This window comes from Haliaeetus albicilla, chromosome 27, assembly GCF_947461875.1.
Source record: "Haliaeetus albicilla chromosome 27, bHalAlb1.1, whole genome shotgun sequence".
Classification (NCBI taxonomy): Eukaryota; Metazoa; Chordata; class Aves; order Accipitriformes; family Accipitridae; genus Haliaeetus; species Haliaeetus albicilla.
This window is the reverse complement of record NC_091509.1, coordinates 2218813-2234480: the sequence shown is the minus strand read 5'-3', so window position 1 is coordinate 2234480 and position 15668 is coordinate 2218813. Positions and strand designations below refer to the sequence as shown.

The window sequence follows — 15668 nt, the reverse complement described above, 5'->3', positions numbered from 1 at the left end:
AGGGGTTCAGCAGCTTTAATGGTTTTAGCTTGTCTATGTACAGTGCGGTTACACACCAAAGCTCGCCGCTGGCACCAGGGCTGTCCGCTGGCCTGGCCGGGGTGCGATCCTGCCCCCAGGGCCGGGCTGTGGCCCCTCCTGTGCTGGGACAGGGCTGGAAGCTCCTCTCTCCGCCAGCATCTCCCAGGGACCTGCAGGGTCCCTCGCCGGTGCAGGATTTGTGCCTGAGACCGCTCTGCGTGGCAGGGGTGCCCTGGAGGGCTCAACTCTGCAGTGAACATGCCGGGTGGGTGGGGGGGTGCTGCCCCCTGCCCCAGGGGGGCTTGAGCCGCTGCCTCCATCCCTGCCCCTCGCTGCAGCCCCCTCTGATGCATCTATCTTCCCCCCAGCGCTGGGGGGCTGCAGGGGCTGGGTGGGCAGCGGGGACTGGGTGCTGTCCTGCCCCTGCCAGGCCTGACGGTCCCCCAGGGGGGTCTCCGGGGCGGGTGCGGTGGGTGGGAGTTGGGTACCTATTGCCAATGGGATGAGGTCTGGCGCCGAGTGCGGTCGTCTGTAACGTCGGCGCGTCGCTCTGGCCATGCCAAGCGCGTAGCTGCCCACCCAGGGCCAGGGCCGGCTGCCCTGCGGTCTCCCCATGGCAGAGCCCCCAGCCCAGCGTGGGGGCCGGGGGCTGCTCGCCTCCCGTCCATGCTCCAGACGGGAGCGGAGAGGAGCTGTGGGGAGAGGGGCAGGATGGGGCTCGCCCCAGCAGCCGTGGCATCCCCCATGCCCAGAGCCAGCAGAGCCGGCAGCCAGCGGCACTGCCTGTGGCTGGGCACACAGTCAAGGGGCCCTGCCCCTGCAGGGCCCAGCACATTGGGAACCGACCCTCTCAGAGAAGGGGTTCACCCTCTCTCCACCACCGGGCTGTGACCCACTTGGGCAGGGGCACTGCCAGTGCCTTCCCACCCCACCCTGGACATCGCCCCAGGGGCTGGGGACAAGCACTCACGTCACACGGTTGCTCCTCGGTTGTGCACCGCGGCGCTGGGCTCCTGCGGGAGGGAGGAGGGATGTGTATGTCAGTGCTCTCGCAGGAGCAGGGTGCTGGTCTGAGTTGGGACAGGATGGGGGCTCTGTTGTCCACAGCAGTCATGCACAGGCGGGTGTGCACAACCCCACTGAGGGTCCAGGAGCTGACTGCAGACCGAGCCCCATCGCCTGCAGGGCATCTTGAGCAGCAGCTAACAACCCTTGTGGTGGCCCTGGCTGGGACCTAAGGGACAAGGGGTCGTCCAAGCAGCACCAAGGCTTGGTGGCAAACATCACAGTGAGGTCCCATCACCATTCTCCTGGGACCCTGTGTCCTGGAGCATGCTGAAGCAACACCCCAAAGCCTGGCACAGGGTCTAAGGCAAGGGTCTGGCACCACAGATGGGACAGACGAAGAGGAGAAAATCACAGTGTTCCTGGACTTGTCTTCCATGCACGTCTTTCCCTGGAGATCAGAGGGGCCATGGCCATCTCCCAAGGCATTGTGAGCCATGGGAGAAAGGAGGACCTATGACCACCTCTCCAGATCTCTGGAGAAGAGCTACAGCCCATCAGCTCTGTCTGGCGTGGCTGCCTTAGGCTGCCCTTCTCCATAAAGCAGCTCAAAGCTCCAGCCTGGAGGAGCCCAGATCCTTCCAGCCCAGCCACCAGAAAGCAGAGGGACACAATAAACTCCGTGTGTTCCTGCTTTTTCCTTAGCCTACATTTAACTAGGCACCTTTCCCCACGCTCACCTTGGTAGGGTGACACTACACCACGTAACTTCCCCCAGTCCCCTTCCATGAAAATTGTCTTTCTCCAATTGCAGAACCACAGGCAAGCACGTGAGCGAACGTGTTGGGAGTCTGCTACCACCACTGACAGCATCATTTGCTCAGTGGTAACAGCCCAGAGGCAGTGGCAGGGAGCAAATCCCCCAAATTGGGCCATCGACAGCCAAGGAGATGGTGTCCTTGCAAGTGCTGCCCTGGAGCTCTTTAGCACATCCAGCAAGGTGGTTGGGTAGGAAAGTTGGGAGATACCGGGGTGCTGGGAGTCCCCCAGCTCTGGCCAGGGTGGGCTGATCTCCTCTCTGAGCACAGCCAGCACCAGCCCCTCCAGGGCAAGGAAGAACAACCAAGAAAGGACCAGTTGGCTTCACCATTTCCTAGACTTCAAGGCAAGAAAGGCTCCTGGAGACACCTGTCCCTGCCTGTACATTGCTGGCCGTGTTGAGCCCCAGCACTGCAGCGAAGCCACAGTTCTGGGGAAACCAAGCTGTGTGCAGCAGCAGGGTTCCCTCAGGTCAAGAAAAAATGATCCCAATGTATGACCTCAAAGAGCCCAACCATAAAGGAAAATGCATCCCTTGCTTGAGGGGCAGCTAGCTGCAAGTCAACCAGTGACCTGCCTTTTCCCTGCGGTGCGGATACCAGCAGGGTAGGCGGCGACTCTGTATGCTCCAGACAATAGAAAGCAGATGGGAAAATGCAATCAAAAAAGGTAAGCAGAAACAGGGTGGGCAGGACAGGGCAGGTTCCATGCCACAGTGAGCCCAGCACAAGCCTTGGCTTGCCTGTCCCTGCTGCACAGCTCATGCCACCACACTTCTGCTGGTTGATCGTGTTGGCAGCAGGACTTGGGGTGCTGTGCCACAACCCTTCAAAACCTCCAGCCCAGGGGACCACACAGGGACAAGGAAGAGGAGGAACCTACCTGCTGCCCCATGTCTTCCACTCCGGGCTGTTTTCTGCTGCTGTCGTCTCTTCCCAACTCATCAGCCTGTTCGTGCAGACTCAGGCTCCCGTGAATATCCGACACTTCATCTGCCGACCCCAGTCCGGTTTCCTCCAGGCAGATGCTGGCTCCTTCCTGCACCAGCTCTCCTGGGATGCTGGGACTCGACCCTCCCAGCACCCGATGGCTCAGGAGCTTCCGCTGGCGGCTCGCGCTCCCAGGAGCAGTGCCAGCATCCTGCAGTGAGCCTGCCACGCCAGACCCCTTGCCCGCCCGTCTGCTGTCACGAGTGCTGGAGCTGGCTGGTGTGTTCGGGGCTGGAGTGGTGGAGCGGCTCTGCTCCCCACCCTTGCTGCTCTGGGTACCCTTCTGGACGGCTCCGTTCTGCAGGCCACCCATGGGGACAGTCCCATTGCGAGCCCGCTCGCGCTGGAGCCGGTCGCTGCTGTGCTCCAGCTCCTCCGTGCTCGGCTCCCGGCTGCCATCTGGCAGGGGACCATCCTGCTGCTCGTGGAAAGTGGGTTTCTTCCCGATGTGTGTGACACGAAACCTGGAATGGGGGCAGGACGGATCAAAATCCTTTCCCTCCTCTCCCCCAGCTGTATTTCCAGCTTGCCTGCACCTCCAACCTTGGATGTCCTCTTTTTGTCATTGACTCGTGCTGATCTCCAACCTTTCAGAACCATTCAACACCACCGACCCCCACTCTAGCCATGCCCCCAGTGACTTAGCCCCATTTTCCCCTTCATTTTTGGCAAAACAAATATAAAGAGAAGGATGAAAAGGTCAATCCAGATGTTGGCTGGTGCAGACCCTGCCAGCCTGTCCTCCCTGCAGCAAGATGGGTCACAGCTCTTGGAAATGCTCCAAGATGAAACCTCGGTGAACAGGAGCTTGTACAGAAACTCAGGTGTTGATTCAGAAGGTGAAATGCAAACCAGCTAAGCCTGGTGAGGAGGGGGTGGCCATGCAGATCTGCATGGATGTTGCACCTAGTGACTGGCTGCCATCAGGGGAACAAGAGCCAGAGTTTTTGGCAGACAGTACTCCATAAGTGAGGGCAGGGACAGGGTTTCGGCAGACCGAGCTATATTTGGGTATGGGGATCAAAGGCAGGAGTTGTTGTTTGGCAAAAATCTGCCAGAGCACGTTTTGCACCATCCCCTGGAGTGATGGATGGTACCTAGGTGGTTCACCAAGATTCCACCATGTACCAGGTAACGGCTCAGAGCTCCAGGATAGGCAGGAGAACAGCTGCAGAAGTTGGTCTGACACCCTCAAAGGGTGCATTTATAATCAGAGGTGGTGTAATATTGCATGTGGGGAGAAGAGAGAAGTTAGAGATCTACCATAACTTTTGGATTTGTGAGGGGTAACGTATAGGCAAAGCCTAAAAGTCTGAATTGTACGCGAGCTGGTTGTGACTCCTGTTCTTAAGTAATGCAAGCCACTGCTGGACCAGCAGATGGGAAATCCCTTCCACAGTGAGCTCGTGTTCACCAGCCAAAGAGCACTGATCCCACCACAGAGACCTCATGCAGCCCATGGAAACTCACACAGCAGCTGCTCTCCCTGCACTTCAGTCACACCCAGAGAAGCTGCAGATGGCCCTGGCTCTGCTGAGGTTCAGCTGTGAGCCAGCATCAGGCAAAATACAATTTCAGCAGCGAAGTTCAAGCACTGCTGGGGTTGAAAGAAGAACAGGACCCAAAGGTCAAGCACATGGCAGTACAGCCATTCTGAAGGAAGAAGCTGAGAAAAAAGGTCTGAGAGATAAGAACTGATGCCAGATGAGATGCCAGAGATGAAGGAGACCACAGCCAGACTGAAGACCAGATGGTAGTCTGCAGACAGTACAGACCCCTCAGGATTGGAGTCAGAAATGCTGCTCATGATTGGAAGGGTCAAGAAGATAAATGCTCCAGCTCTGGACAAAGTACCCACAGGACTGCTCGGGTCAGGCTGAGAAGCAGCAATGTGACCTTTCAGGTCTATCCAGATATTTGGAGACAAGGCACCAGTGTTGCGATTTGGGAAGACCAAACAATGTCCCAGTCCCAAAGAGGGACGAGGAGGAGGCATGAGTGGCAGGATCATTTCTTGGCAATGCCATTGAGCAATGTCAGCCTGGAAGAGCCAGGAACAGATTCAAAAAGCAGGCAGGGTTCAGACTGGAGGGGGCACAAGAAGTAACATAACCAGCCTCTGGATGGTGAGGGGAAAGGCAGGAGAGCGCTGGCTGTCTACCTAGTCAGCATCGCTAAGGCGTTTGATTCAGTGGGACATGACATGTGGTGGCTAATTGGGCTAAGGACAGAGGGTAAGATGCAGGTGCTTTGGTGGATGAGCTCTGCCACTGACAACTGGTTTAGGGAAAGTCCTAAAATAAATAGTAAATCATTCAATAATATAAGAGTACAGGTCATATAACCCTGATTACCTCTGAAGTATAGAATAATTCAGGTGTGAAAAGCCCTCGGGAAGTTTCCAGTCCAACCCACTGCTTGAATCTGGGCCACCTCCCACCCTCAATCAGGTTGCCCAGGGCTCCATCAAGTCAGGTTTTGGAAATCACCAAGGATGGAGATCCCTCCACTCCTCTGGGCCCTGTCCCAGGGCTGCACCATTCACAGGATGAAATATTTTTTCCTTACATCTTTTCTGGATTTCTCTTGTTGCAAATTGTGGCCATTGCCTCTTGCCCTTCCCTGTGCATCTCTTGAGAATAGTCTAGCTCCATCTTCATTTAAACTCCCCTCACCCCTTTGAGCAGTTTTAGAGAGCAATTAGATCCCCCCCTTAAATGTCTCCAGGCTAAACAAACCCCATTCCCTCAGCAGCTCCTCACATGCCACATGCTCCAGCCCCTGATGATCTTGGTGGACCTTCAGTAATGTCACTGCTTTCCACTCCTTTAGCAATGAGCCTGTGCCTACCAGCTGGGGACCAGACTCAGTCAACGAGCTTTAGGTAATTGGGAAAGGGGATGGACTCTCAACCACTGTGTCCAAGACAAAAGCAATAGCAAAAAAATAAAGAGAACAAGACCTGAGGATTGCAACAGAAGAGGTGGTTTAAAGGAGCTTTTGTGTGTAGGGTCAGTCATGAGTCAAAGTACTTCATGTAATCAAGATATTTGTAGTAAATATGACACAGCAAGGGCAGTCCCAGAAAAGTCATCCAGGATCTGAAAAAGCAGAGGGACCAGCTTGGAAATGAGAACCAGAATTTGGAGGTAGTTTTGTACCTCATGGGCACATAGGCCCCTTAGCAGTTGGACCTCATACCAAGGAGATTCAGGAAGTGGAAACTTTTAAAGTACAACCTTGGAGAAATGTAATTACTGTCCTGTTTAGAAGTTTGATGTGACGCAGGATATTACAAAGATAAAGACAGAAAACCAAGATTTGAGGGAAGGTGCCTTTAGGAAAGGAGACTGTCTTCTCCAGCACTCAGAGGTGAGTGAGAGGAGACTGAGAAGAGCATGGACAAAGGACACAGAGAAGTGGATGGAGCTGGGCACCACGCAGGGAATGAGATTAGCCATGAATATGCAACTGTGCAGAGATCTGGCTTACCAAACACCACCACCAAGGACAGCTGACAGCAACAGGCAAAGAGGAAGCCAGAAGCTGTCAGTCTCCAGAAGGTGTGATCTTAGCTGGAGTTCAACATGGGGAGGTCCAGCATGTCTCTCCCCTTCACCAGCTCCCCATCAAGCCCCCAGTTCACCTCCCTACTGAGACTCCTAGCTGTGATGGTGGAAAAACCCACATCCCCTGATGCTCACTTAGGCTCAACATCACCATGAAAAGACTCTCTTTCTGGGCCACAAGGTGCAGCTTCATCAAGGCTTAGGCCCTGAATGAAGACCTGCTGCAGGATCTGAGCAGAGCAGAGCTTTGTGTCTCACGAGGGTGGCCATCCAGGGACTGCAGTTGTTTGTCACCCTGCACTGGTCACCACTGCAGTAGGGAGCTGAGCCCTGGAAGATTTAGCTAAAGGTCTTGTGCATGCTAAATCTTTCTACTGGGAAATGGGGCAACCTGTGCAAGACTGCAGATTGTACTGAAGGTTACTGGCTACACAGACACCACAGGAAGCTGAGGAAGTCCCTTGAGGTAAGACCAGGTGGTGACTGGAAAAGTATTTGTGGGAAGTATGAGGTACACTCCCCTATTCTTGTATTCCTGCCATGTCATCTAATTACAGTCATCATTGGAGGCAGTGACCTGGAGGAGCACATCCACTCTTTCATTCTGATGCCAGTGGCTGGTAACTTGCACCTGGGACCTGCTGTCACCTCCTTCCTCTCCTAATGAGAACCGTAAAACCTCGGGTCACTGCCCCTGTTGGGCAGCAAGAGCCCTGCTTGCATGTAGCTGGGACAGCAGGCTTTAAAAGGACCTGGATTTGGGGCTCTGCCCAGCACTGAGTCAGCAGGAAAAGCCAGGCTTGAGTCACCTTCCCGGAGAAGGAGGGAAGCCACCAGTGTGTCATGGCCTGCCACACACCACAGGCATTTCTAGGTGCAAGAGGCACCTGGGTCCTTGGAACTCCCAGCTGCAGAACTACTGCTGGAGTGTCTAAACAGGGAAGAGCAAGAGGGTGCCTGGCATGGGGCAAGTGGGGAAGGGGAGAGGAATAGGGGAACTGAGAACGCTCTCCATGATGCTTGCTCCATCAGAGCAGATGGGCCTTGTCTGGCAAGGCTCATTTAAGTACCTGCCCACTGAGAAGACAGTAGTCTCTCCAGGATGCATCCTGCCTTTGCCATCCTTGGACCGTCCTTGTCGATGCAGTGGGTGCCTCTTCCTCTTGCTGCAGTGGATGCAGGGGGCCTGCGTGGAGCCCAGATGCACTGTGTGGTGATGTGGTGGGCCCCCATCCTGGCTGTTACGGTGGGGACAAAGGCTGCAATAGGAGAAGGACATGACAGGTTGTGTTACCTGGAGAAGACTTCCAGTCCTGGTGCAGCCTCACTGCAACAAGCCCTGAGAAGCAGCAGCTCTGGATGGCACCTCCTCTGAGAACAGAAATAAGGAAGAGCTATTCCCCTTGACACTGAGGTGAAGCACTCATTGCAGCCCTCAGGGGAGCAGGACTTCTTGTTGGGAAGATGCTTTATAACAATCTGGAAAGGGGCTGGCTGCAAAGTCACCAGAGCAAGTTGATACCCAAAGGCTGCTTCTCCCTTATTCTGCAGGAGCCACAAGCTGGTATAGGCTTCCCTCACCTGGGCACTGGCACTGGGATGTCCCCTTCATTGTCCCCCAGCATCTCCTTGAGGGCCTCTGCATTTGCTGACGAGAGAGGAAAAAAGGGATGCATCAGCCAAAGTGGACAGCATGTCTCCAGGCCAGCTCTAGGAAATGCTCACCTTCATTTTGTATGATGCATCTCACAATCTTCTCCACGGTGTCCTCGTTCAGCTCCTCCTCTTCATCTGAAAAGAGAAAACATGGCACTGAGGGCTGGGATTCAGAGACTTAGCTTGCCAGTCCCTCCCCAGGAGCAGCCACATCAACAGAGAGGTTGGAGAAGCCTCGTGTCCCCCATCATGCTGGGAAGCCCCTGGAGAACACCAGATCCCTCACCCTGGAAAAGAAATGGCTAAAATTGCAGCCATGTGTACAGTGAGACAGGGGTTGTGTTTCTCCTTCAGAACTGGGGAGCATCATGAGAAATGAGTGGGAAGCAGGTTTGAAACAAGCCAAAAGAGGAGGCTCCTTGTGGGGACAGTCCAGCCCTGGAGCCCCCGGCTGCAGTATGCTGTAGGTGCTAAAAGTCTCCAAGGGTAAATAGGACAAGTTCACAGAAAAGAAACCCACAGGGGCCTGTTAAATATGGGGAAGCCATGTCTGATGGAGAAAGCCCCAGAGCTGCACAGCTGCTAGAAGCTTAAAACAATATGCTCAGGAAACTTAGCTCGGTGTCTGCTCTATCATGGTATTCATCCCAGCATTCATTGCAGCCTGCTTCTGGCCACTGTTGGAGGCAGGAGGCTTGGCTGGCTACACCTTCAGCCCAGTCTGCAGTGTTATATGTTCCTATGAGCAGGTCAGAGCTGTGGTCTGGCAGGCAACTGCCTCAAAGAACATGGTCAAGGGCTGCCACTATGATCCTGGAAGCCCATGGAGATGCTGTGGCATCTCCAACAGGCAAAGCCAATCCTGGAAATTTCAAACACTGTCTCCATGTCATGTGCAGCCAAGTCATTAAAGCGAGAGGAGGATATCCAAGGACACCTGGAAGCTCCTGCTGTGTCTGTGGGTGAGCTGGAGGAGTCCCGTTTCCCTCCCATGCACAAGAAGTGACAGCAGGAGATGCTGATCCTCCCAAGCACTGCCAATGCACAGGGAAGCTGGAGGAGTTATGTAGCACCATTTGGCCATTTTCAGTTAAGGAAGCAGCCAGAGGAATGTGTAATGTGTCTTCTTCATTTCAGCAGGGACTCATGAAACCACAAACGACAGAGCTTGCTTGGACCAGGCTCTAGTTTGCACCCATGCTTGTTGCTGCAGTGACTTCCCAATGCAACTACCCAAGAGCGACTTACGGTGGCCTGAAGCAATGGAGAAAAACCCTAAAGGTCCCCTTCTACATGGGGCATAGATCCCAAGGAAACACCCCTATTCCTCTGGCCTGCGTGAACACAACAGAGACTAGAAGAAGACGTGACCAATAGCAAACACCATGCTGGCTCTGTGCTGGACCTCCTAATGCTAGAAGGGCAGAGGGACAGCTTGTGCCCTGTCTGGGGGATGCTTTCCTTGTAGGGGACATGGGTTATAATTCACGTGCTGGGCATTTGGCAGGTCCTGGCTGTTCATCAGAATTACATTCTGCTGATAACGCTGCTTTGGGAAGAGCCAGATGCTGGTTCCCAACTCGCTGGCACCACCAGCGTTCGCCAGCCTGTGGACCCAGCAGATCAGAGGGCTCTCCGGGCTGCACGCTGCCAATCCCTGGGGAACACCACACTGCTCTCGCCACACCATCCCTTTTTTCCAACCCAGCAGCATGTGACAGGTAACCCTCCCAGCCCCAGGCCACATCCCAGAAGCATGTTTAAGGAGCATCACTCCACACAGGGCAAAAGGCATCACCCGAGCCCCCACCGAGCCCCCATTGCCCCAGCACTCACTGGCCTGGAGCTCCGCCAGCACGTCTTTGTTATCTGGGTCGAGCTCGTCCCGGAAAGTCCGGCACCGGTAACCCTTCTTCTTCAGGACATGGCAGATCAGGAAACCCACCAGCCCCATGATGAAGAAGACGAGGACGAGGAGGAAGACCATAGACAGGCTGTGCTGGGGGTCTGACTCCCCATCGTCAGTGCTGTTCTGGTCTGACATGCGGATCTAGGAGAAGGGGGAAGGCAGCTCAGAGACCACAGTGCTCGCCCCCCGCCGGGCTCCTCGTGCCCATCCTCCTCTTCCTTCTCTTCCTCCCGTCCACCTCGGGCAAGAGCCAGCTCCCAGCTTGGGGTGGGCTGCCAAGGGCTCATCTCCCGCCCCGCAAGGTCCGGCGTGGCGGAGGACCCCAGGGAGGAGAGGCCAGGCTGGAGGAGGCTCGCTGCGGTCTCCCAAGGACACCGCTGCCCCACGCGCACCCAGCAAGAGGCATCCCAAGGGCAGCGGTGGCGGCAGCACCATCCCCGCAGGCCTGCCTGGCTCCGGGCTGCGTCGCTCCCCCGTCCCTTGCGGGCGGCTTCCCAAGGGCACCGGTCCCCCGGCCTCCCACGGGATCCGCGGCGGGAGGCATCACCCCGCTCGCCCTTGCGGGAGAACGAGCATCCTCACCGCGCCGCGCCGACCCGCTCCCCACCCCGCATCCCTCGCCACTCACGGCCGAGGGCCTCCGCCGGCAAAGGCGACGGCAAAGGCAGGGCAGGCAGGGAGCCGCGGCAGCCGGGCCGGCGGAGGGCTGAGCCGGCCGGCAGCCCCTGCATCGTCCGTCCGCAGAACCGAGCTCGCTCCCTCCTCCCCAGTTCCCCCGGGCTTTCCCCGTCTCCCTCCCCGGGGAGCTCGGCGCTCCGCCGCCCGCTCGCCGGCTCCGCTTCCCGGCGCAGGCAGGGTCTCCTCTGGCCGTCCCCCATCCCCGCTGCTGCGGCGGTACCTGGGCCTGCGGTCCTCCGCAGCGCTCTCCTCTTCACCTTCACCTGCCTCCTAGCAACCCTGCATCCCTGTGGCTGGGGACCGTGGCAAACATCCTCTGGCCCCCCGGCTCCCGGCTGCCTGCCTGTCTTCCTCGGGAAGGATCCAAGCCGCTTCTGGCTGCCGCGGCAGCCTCTACCGCTGTCTGCCGGCGAGAACACCCGCCTGTCCCAACCCCGGAAAAAATCTCTCCGAAGCGGTTTCGGCGGATGAAGGTGCAGCGAGAAGCTCAGGGAAATGCCGGCAGCTGCAGTGGGGAGCAAACAGGAGTGCCGCTCAGGGAAGCCGGCGCTGGAAAGCTGCTGCCCGCCCCGGGGCGAATAACCTCACCCACATGCAAGCCAGCCCCGACTTCCCCTGGCACCCTCCTTTCAGAAGCTCTCGGCAATTTTTAGAGCTCTGAGTTGTGGTGATGGGAGGGCAGAGGGGGGGAAGCGGGTCTCAGCGAGACCAGGACCGGTCCCACGCTAGTGTGTGCAGAGGGACAGGGGTGCAAACACCCTCAGCATGATCACAGCACCGAGGAGGTGGGGGAAAAGGAGCCCCAGGAGACCCCGCAGCCCAAGAGACTGACCCAGCCCAACTGTCTCTCCCTTCTTCCTAAAAAAGGGATGGCTAAGCCATTTGAAATCTCCAGCCGTGGTGGTCCCATGACCCCCTTCTCCATCTCCACCACATTATCCTCACTCTGGGAGGCTTCACCCAAATCTCCTTTGCTACTGCAGATTAGGCTTGCTCCTTTCTGTCCTTTGCCCACCTGCCAGTTCTCCACCCAGACCTTGAGAAGCACAGGCAACCCTTGAAATCCCTCCCACCCCATCTCTATGAAGCAACTGTCTATCTGTATAAATACTTAATTTGTAGGAGTTATCCCACCACACTCTGTGTTGCCATGAGGCAACCTGCAACTCCTCCAGGCTTTCAGCTATGCAATGATGAGAGCTCCTATCCTTCTCTGCAAGTGACCAAGAGTCGATTCTCAGGAGCCCAGGAGCCTCCCCCATCACCACGACTTCAGGAGGTCACCGCATCGTAGATGCCACCCATCTGTCTGCTGTTCTGGTAGGGAGGCAGGCCCTAAAATGGACAAACTATGGCAAGGAAAGACCACAGGCAGCAAGGCTTACTGCTCCTGCTGTGCATTGCTAGGGCTGCAGGAGAGCTGAGGTCTCCTGATGCTGGACCAACAAGCTGCAACATCATGCGAGTCTCTGCTGATCAAGACCTTAAAGGCAGTTTATAGCTTGCCCTTGTTTCTTCAAAGCAGGGGACCTTGCAGGTCTGGGTTTCTGTGGAGCCCTGAGGGGATGTAGTCATGGTGAGCTTATTCCCATTTTCCTCATGCCCACGCACACTGTCCTGCACAATAAATCGCTCTTTCTCCTCCCGGCCATTCCCGCCCACCCAACGCATTGCTGCACCCTACCCCCCTTCCAGCCTCCAGCCATGCCAGGCAAAATGAGCCCAGGTTTCTCAGCCCTCCCCGCTTTGAGGGAAGATTCCCATTTTCCCACAGCCTCTGATGTCAAAGCATTTCCACAACCTGGGGGGCACAGGATGGCACAGCAGCCCATCTGGGGACAAATCCTGGCCTCCATGGGGTGAACTGGGATGAGGAGGGGGCTCCACTACTGTCAAGCTGCTCCCACCCAGCTCTGCAGCTGGGTTATCCCAGCCGATAGTGTTTCTCTTCCTGATGCTCCCTGCTCGGTATCGTGTGCCCCCAGTCTCCATCCTGCTTCCATCACCCCAGCCTCAGCATCCCTCCAGGCTGCTCAGTCCTCGTCCCACTGTGGGACCTCATTAGCACTTTAGTGGCGAGACCACAAGCCTTGTCCCATGCAGTGCCTTGCCAGTGACCCAGAAAAGACACCACAGCTCCTCTCTGTCCCAAGACCAGCCAGCATGACAGGCATGAATCCACACAGCTGAGCTCTCCCTCCCAAACAGGCTGGCCATGTCAATCCCACCCAGTGGGGACAGTCCCTGCGTGGAGCTAAGCCCCACACCATGGCGGGGAGGTGCGAACACGGCTGTGGGCTGGATGCTTGTGGTGTGTCGGGAGGCTGGGCTCTGCATCCTCTGCCTCCTCCTGCCCCCGTCCCAGCTCCTGTCCCCATCCTGTGCGACCCCACCAGCCAAGGCAGTGCAAGCTGAGACACAACAGCAATCTGGCCAGAGCTCTGGGGCAGGCAGCTGCCTGCTTGCTGCCTGCCTGCTGCACTCAACACCACCATCCCCCTGCCCTTCCTTCCCAGGTCACCCAGTCAGGGGTCCCCAGTGGGTGCAGGCGTGAATCCTGGGGGTCCTTGAAGGCTTTGGTCCCTCTCAGGACCAGACATTGCCTGGAAACCCTTAAATTTTAAGCCACTGGGTCAAGAGGTGGCTGGGGGAGGGAGGGGACAGAGCAACCGAGGAGACTGTGGAAGGACAGCAATGTCCCCCATCACCCTGTCCCACAGCCAGCTCCAGTCCCAGTGTATTGCCACGTTACCTCTCATCCGCTCTCTTCCCGCGCCTCCTCCGTAATCATTACGACAGACGTCACCCCATGAACAATGTGAATGCACCCGCTCAGGGGATCGTCTGCCACAGCCCCACTGGTTGTCCACGTGGCAGCTAAACAGGCCAGATTGCCCGGCTCCAGCAACCCCGTGGACAGGCTCCTCCTGGGGTCTTTGCTACGATGCTTAGCCCAGAAATTGCCATCATCTTTCCAAAAATGCTACATCCCATCATGTCAAACATGTCTCTGAAACTTAAGCCCTTATTTAAGTTTTTCAAACATCCCCAGCAAGCTAATGGCCTTTAAACCACAGCCTGGTTTTGTTCTCTGAGCACAAAGAGCATCTAAAAATATCCCTCTCCGATGCTTTCTCTGCACTGCTCCAAGACCCATGAAGATGCCTGGAGCAGCAACCAGCTTCCAGAGTGAGCTCAGCCAGCAAAGCAATCCCCACTGGAGGCAAGGACATGTTTCTCCCCTTTTTGCCCCTTTCCCCCAGCCAGGCAGCTTGGCCATGCCACTCAGGCGGCTCGGTGGCCCCAGCCAGACGTTATCTGGTGGCAGCACCTTGCGGAGCAGTGACCGGGCTATCGTCATGCCAAGTGAGCAGCCCCCACCGAGACGTCAGTGCACTCCACACGTTTGCTGCTACACCCTTGTTGTTCAGCATGTTTAAAGCCTATTTATTTAAGATGGTGGATGTTGGGCTCAGTGGTCACTGTGCCAGGGATCGCAACTCTGAGCGTCCCTGATCACAGCTGTGCCCTGTGGGGTCACAGCCAGAGGGTCCCGGCATCCCCCAGACCATCCTTGCTCCATGCTCAGGAGCCAGCATCCTAATGGGAAACAGGCATGAGGAGTGCTGTGGCAGGAGCAGCGTCCCAGCAGTAAGTGGCAGAGCCAGCAAGAAGCATCATTTAATCCCACAATTTAATTGCACCTCGACACTAGTTTTCGCACCTGCTTGCGGCCAGCATAGCACCCAAAATCCCATGCCGTCCCACCATCACCTTGCTGCCCTGCCAGCCCCATCCTGCACACCCTGGGCCATGCACACGTGAAGCTCCCCTTGCTGCACACCAAGGGGTTTCCCTCCCACACATTTATTACCCAGCATCAAAATCCCGTTGCTGACAAGCCAGGAAACATCCCAGTGGCGATCTGCCGTAGTCTCCATCCTTAGCCAGATCTTGGTGTGCCCCTTGGGGGTCCTTGCCCTTTGCCTGCTCCTCTCTGAGACCCCGTTTTATTGCAGGTTGTTTAGGCAGCCTGCCTCAAGTGCAGCATCCTTTGCCCCCAACATCCGTCCTGTGGGAAGCAATCGAGCAGGAGACTGGCAGAACCATGTCCTTGCCAAGCGCCAATTTCAGCTAATTTGTTTTCTGAGCCTTTGGGCAAGACTACCTGCTCCTTTCATCCTTTCTTCTTTCCAGCCCACAGGAAACAGATTTTTGTCACCAGCATCACTCGCGGCACAGCCCCATCTCCATCCCTTGCTGGCTCTGGGTGAGGTTCAGGGTTTTTCCCCCGTTCCACATGGCTGCTTTCTTGTACACAGCAATTTTTCCACCCAGCTTTTGTCCTCTGGTGCCTCCGTGTCCCCCGCTCCCTGCCAACACCAGCAGGTTTTCAAAGGCTGCCAGCAGTCAGGAGGACCTGTACACTGGTGGGGCAGGATCTGGGAGGGCTGCTTGGCCAGGTGACAGCCAGCACTGGGTCCCTGTCCCTCACAGCTCAGGGGGGATGCTCCCCAGAAGGGGATGAGTCCCACCAAGGTGTGGGTACCCCACGGGAATCCCACCGCCCCGTCTCCTGCGCCCTTAGTGGGTGGGCTGCAGCAGCTGAGGGGTGACTGGTGGAGGCTGGGGGTGATTAGAGGGCAAGTGGGCATAAGTGGTGAGCAGCTGGGGGGTGACTGGTGAGCAGCTGTAAAGTTACAGGAGAGAATCCAGTGGGCAACTGGGAGTAACTGGGGGCAGCTGCGGGTGACTGGGGAGAAGCTGTAGGGCTACAGATAGAATCCAGTGGGCAACTGGGATCAGCTGGGAGTAACTGAGGGCAGCTGGGGGTTGACTGGGGAGCAGCTGTAGAGTTAAGTTACAGGAGAGAATCCAGTGGGCAACTGGGAGTAACTGGCCAGCAGCTGGGAGTAACTTGGGCCATCTGCGGGTGACTGGGGAGCAGCTGTAGGGCTACAGATAGAATCCAGTGGGCAACTGGGATCAGCTGGGGGTAGCTGGGGGCAGCTGAGGAGGGGG

At 56.7% G+C, this 15668-nt stretch overlaps 1 protein-coding gene across 4 annotated transcripts; it reads right to left on the bottom strand.

The window, feature by feature from the left end:
* RELL2 (RELT like 2) lies at positions 1–14948 on the bottom strand. Of its 4 annotated transcripts, none has more exons than XM_069772509.1 (8): positions 14815–14948; positions 9896–10109; positions 8129–8194; positions 7985–8051; positions 7474–7662; positions 2728–3298; positions 992–1034; positions 1–713 (listed from the first exon to the last, which is right to left on the bottom strand). In XM_069772509.1, the coding sequence occupies exons 2-7, from the start codon at positions 10101–10103 to the stop codon at positions 993–995; spliced, it is 1143 nt and encodes a 380-aa protein (XP_069628610.1). In that variant the 5' UTR covers positions 10104–10109; positions 14815–14948; the 3' UTR covers positions 1–713; position 992. The 4 variants fall into 4 exon arrangements, with proteins under 4 accessions (XP_069628610.1, XP_069628608.1, XP_069628607.1 ...); XM_069772507.1 differs by lacking the exon at positions 14815–14948 and adding an exon at positions 13399–13923; XM_069772506.1 differs by lacking the exon at positions 14815–14948 and adding an exon at positions 10867–12300.
* Between the last annotated feature and the right edge of the window lie 720 nt (positions 14949–15668).

What these genes read in the sequence shown, in the direction of transcription:
- RELL2 (XM_069772509.1), bottom strand. Translation starts at nt 10,103, where the DNA reads ATGTCAGACCAGAACAGCACTGACGATGGGGAGTCAGACCCCCAGCAC. An exon ending in ATCCCAGTGCCAGTGCCCAG is followed by an intron (nt 7,663 to 7,984) that starts GTGAGGGAAGCC and finishes CTCCTATTGCAG; the next exon opens with CCTTTGTCCCCACCGTAACA. An exon ending in ACTGTCTTCTCAGTGGGCAG is followed by an intron (nt 3,299 to 7,473) that starts GTACTTAAATGA and finishes CCCCCATTCCAG; the next exon opens with GTTTCGTGTCACACACATCG.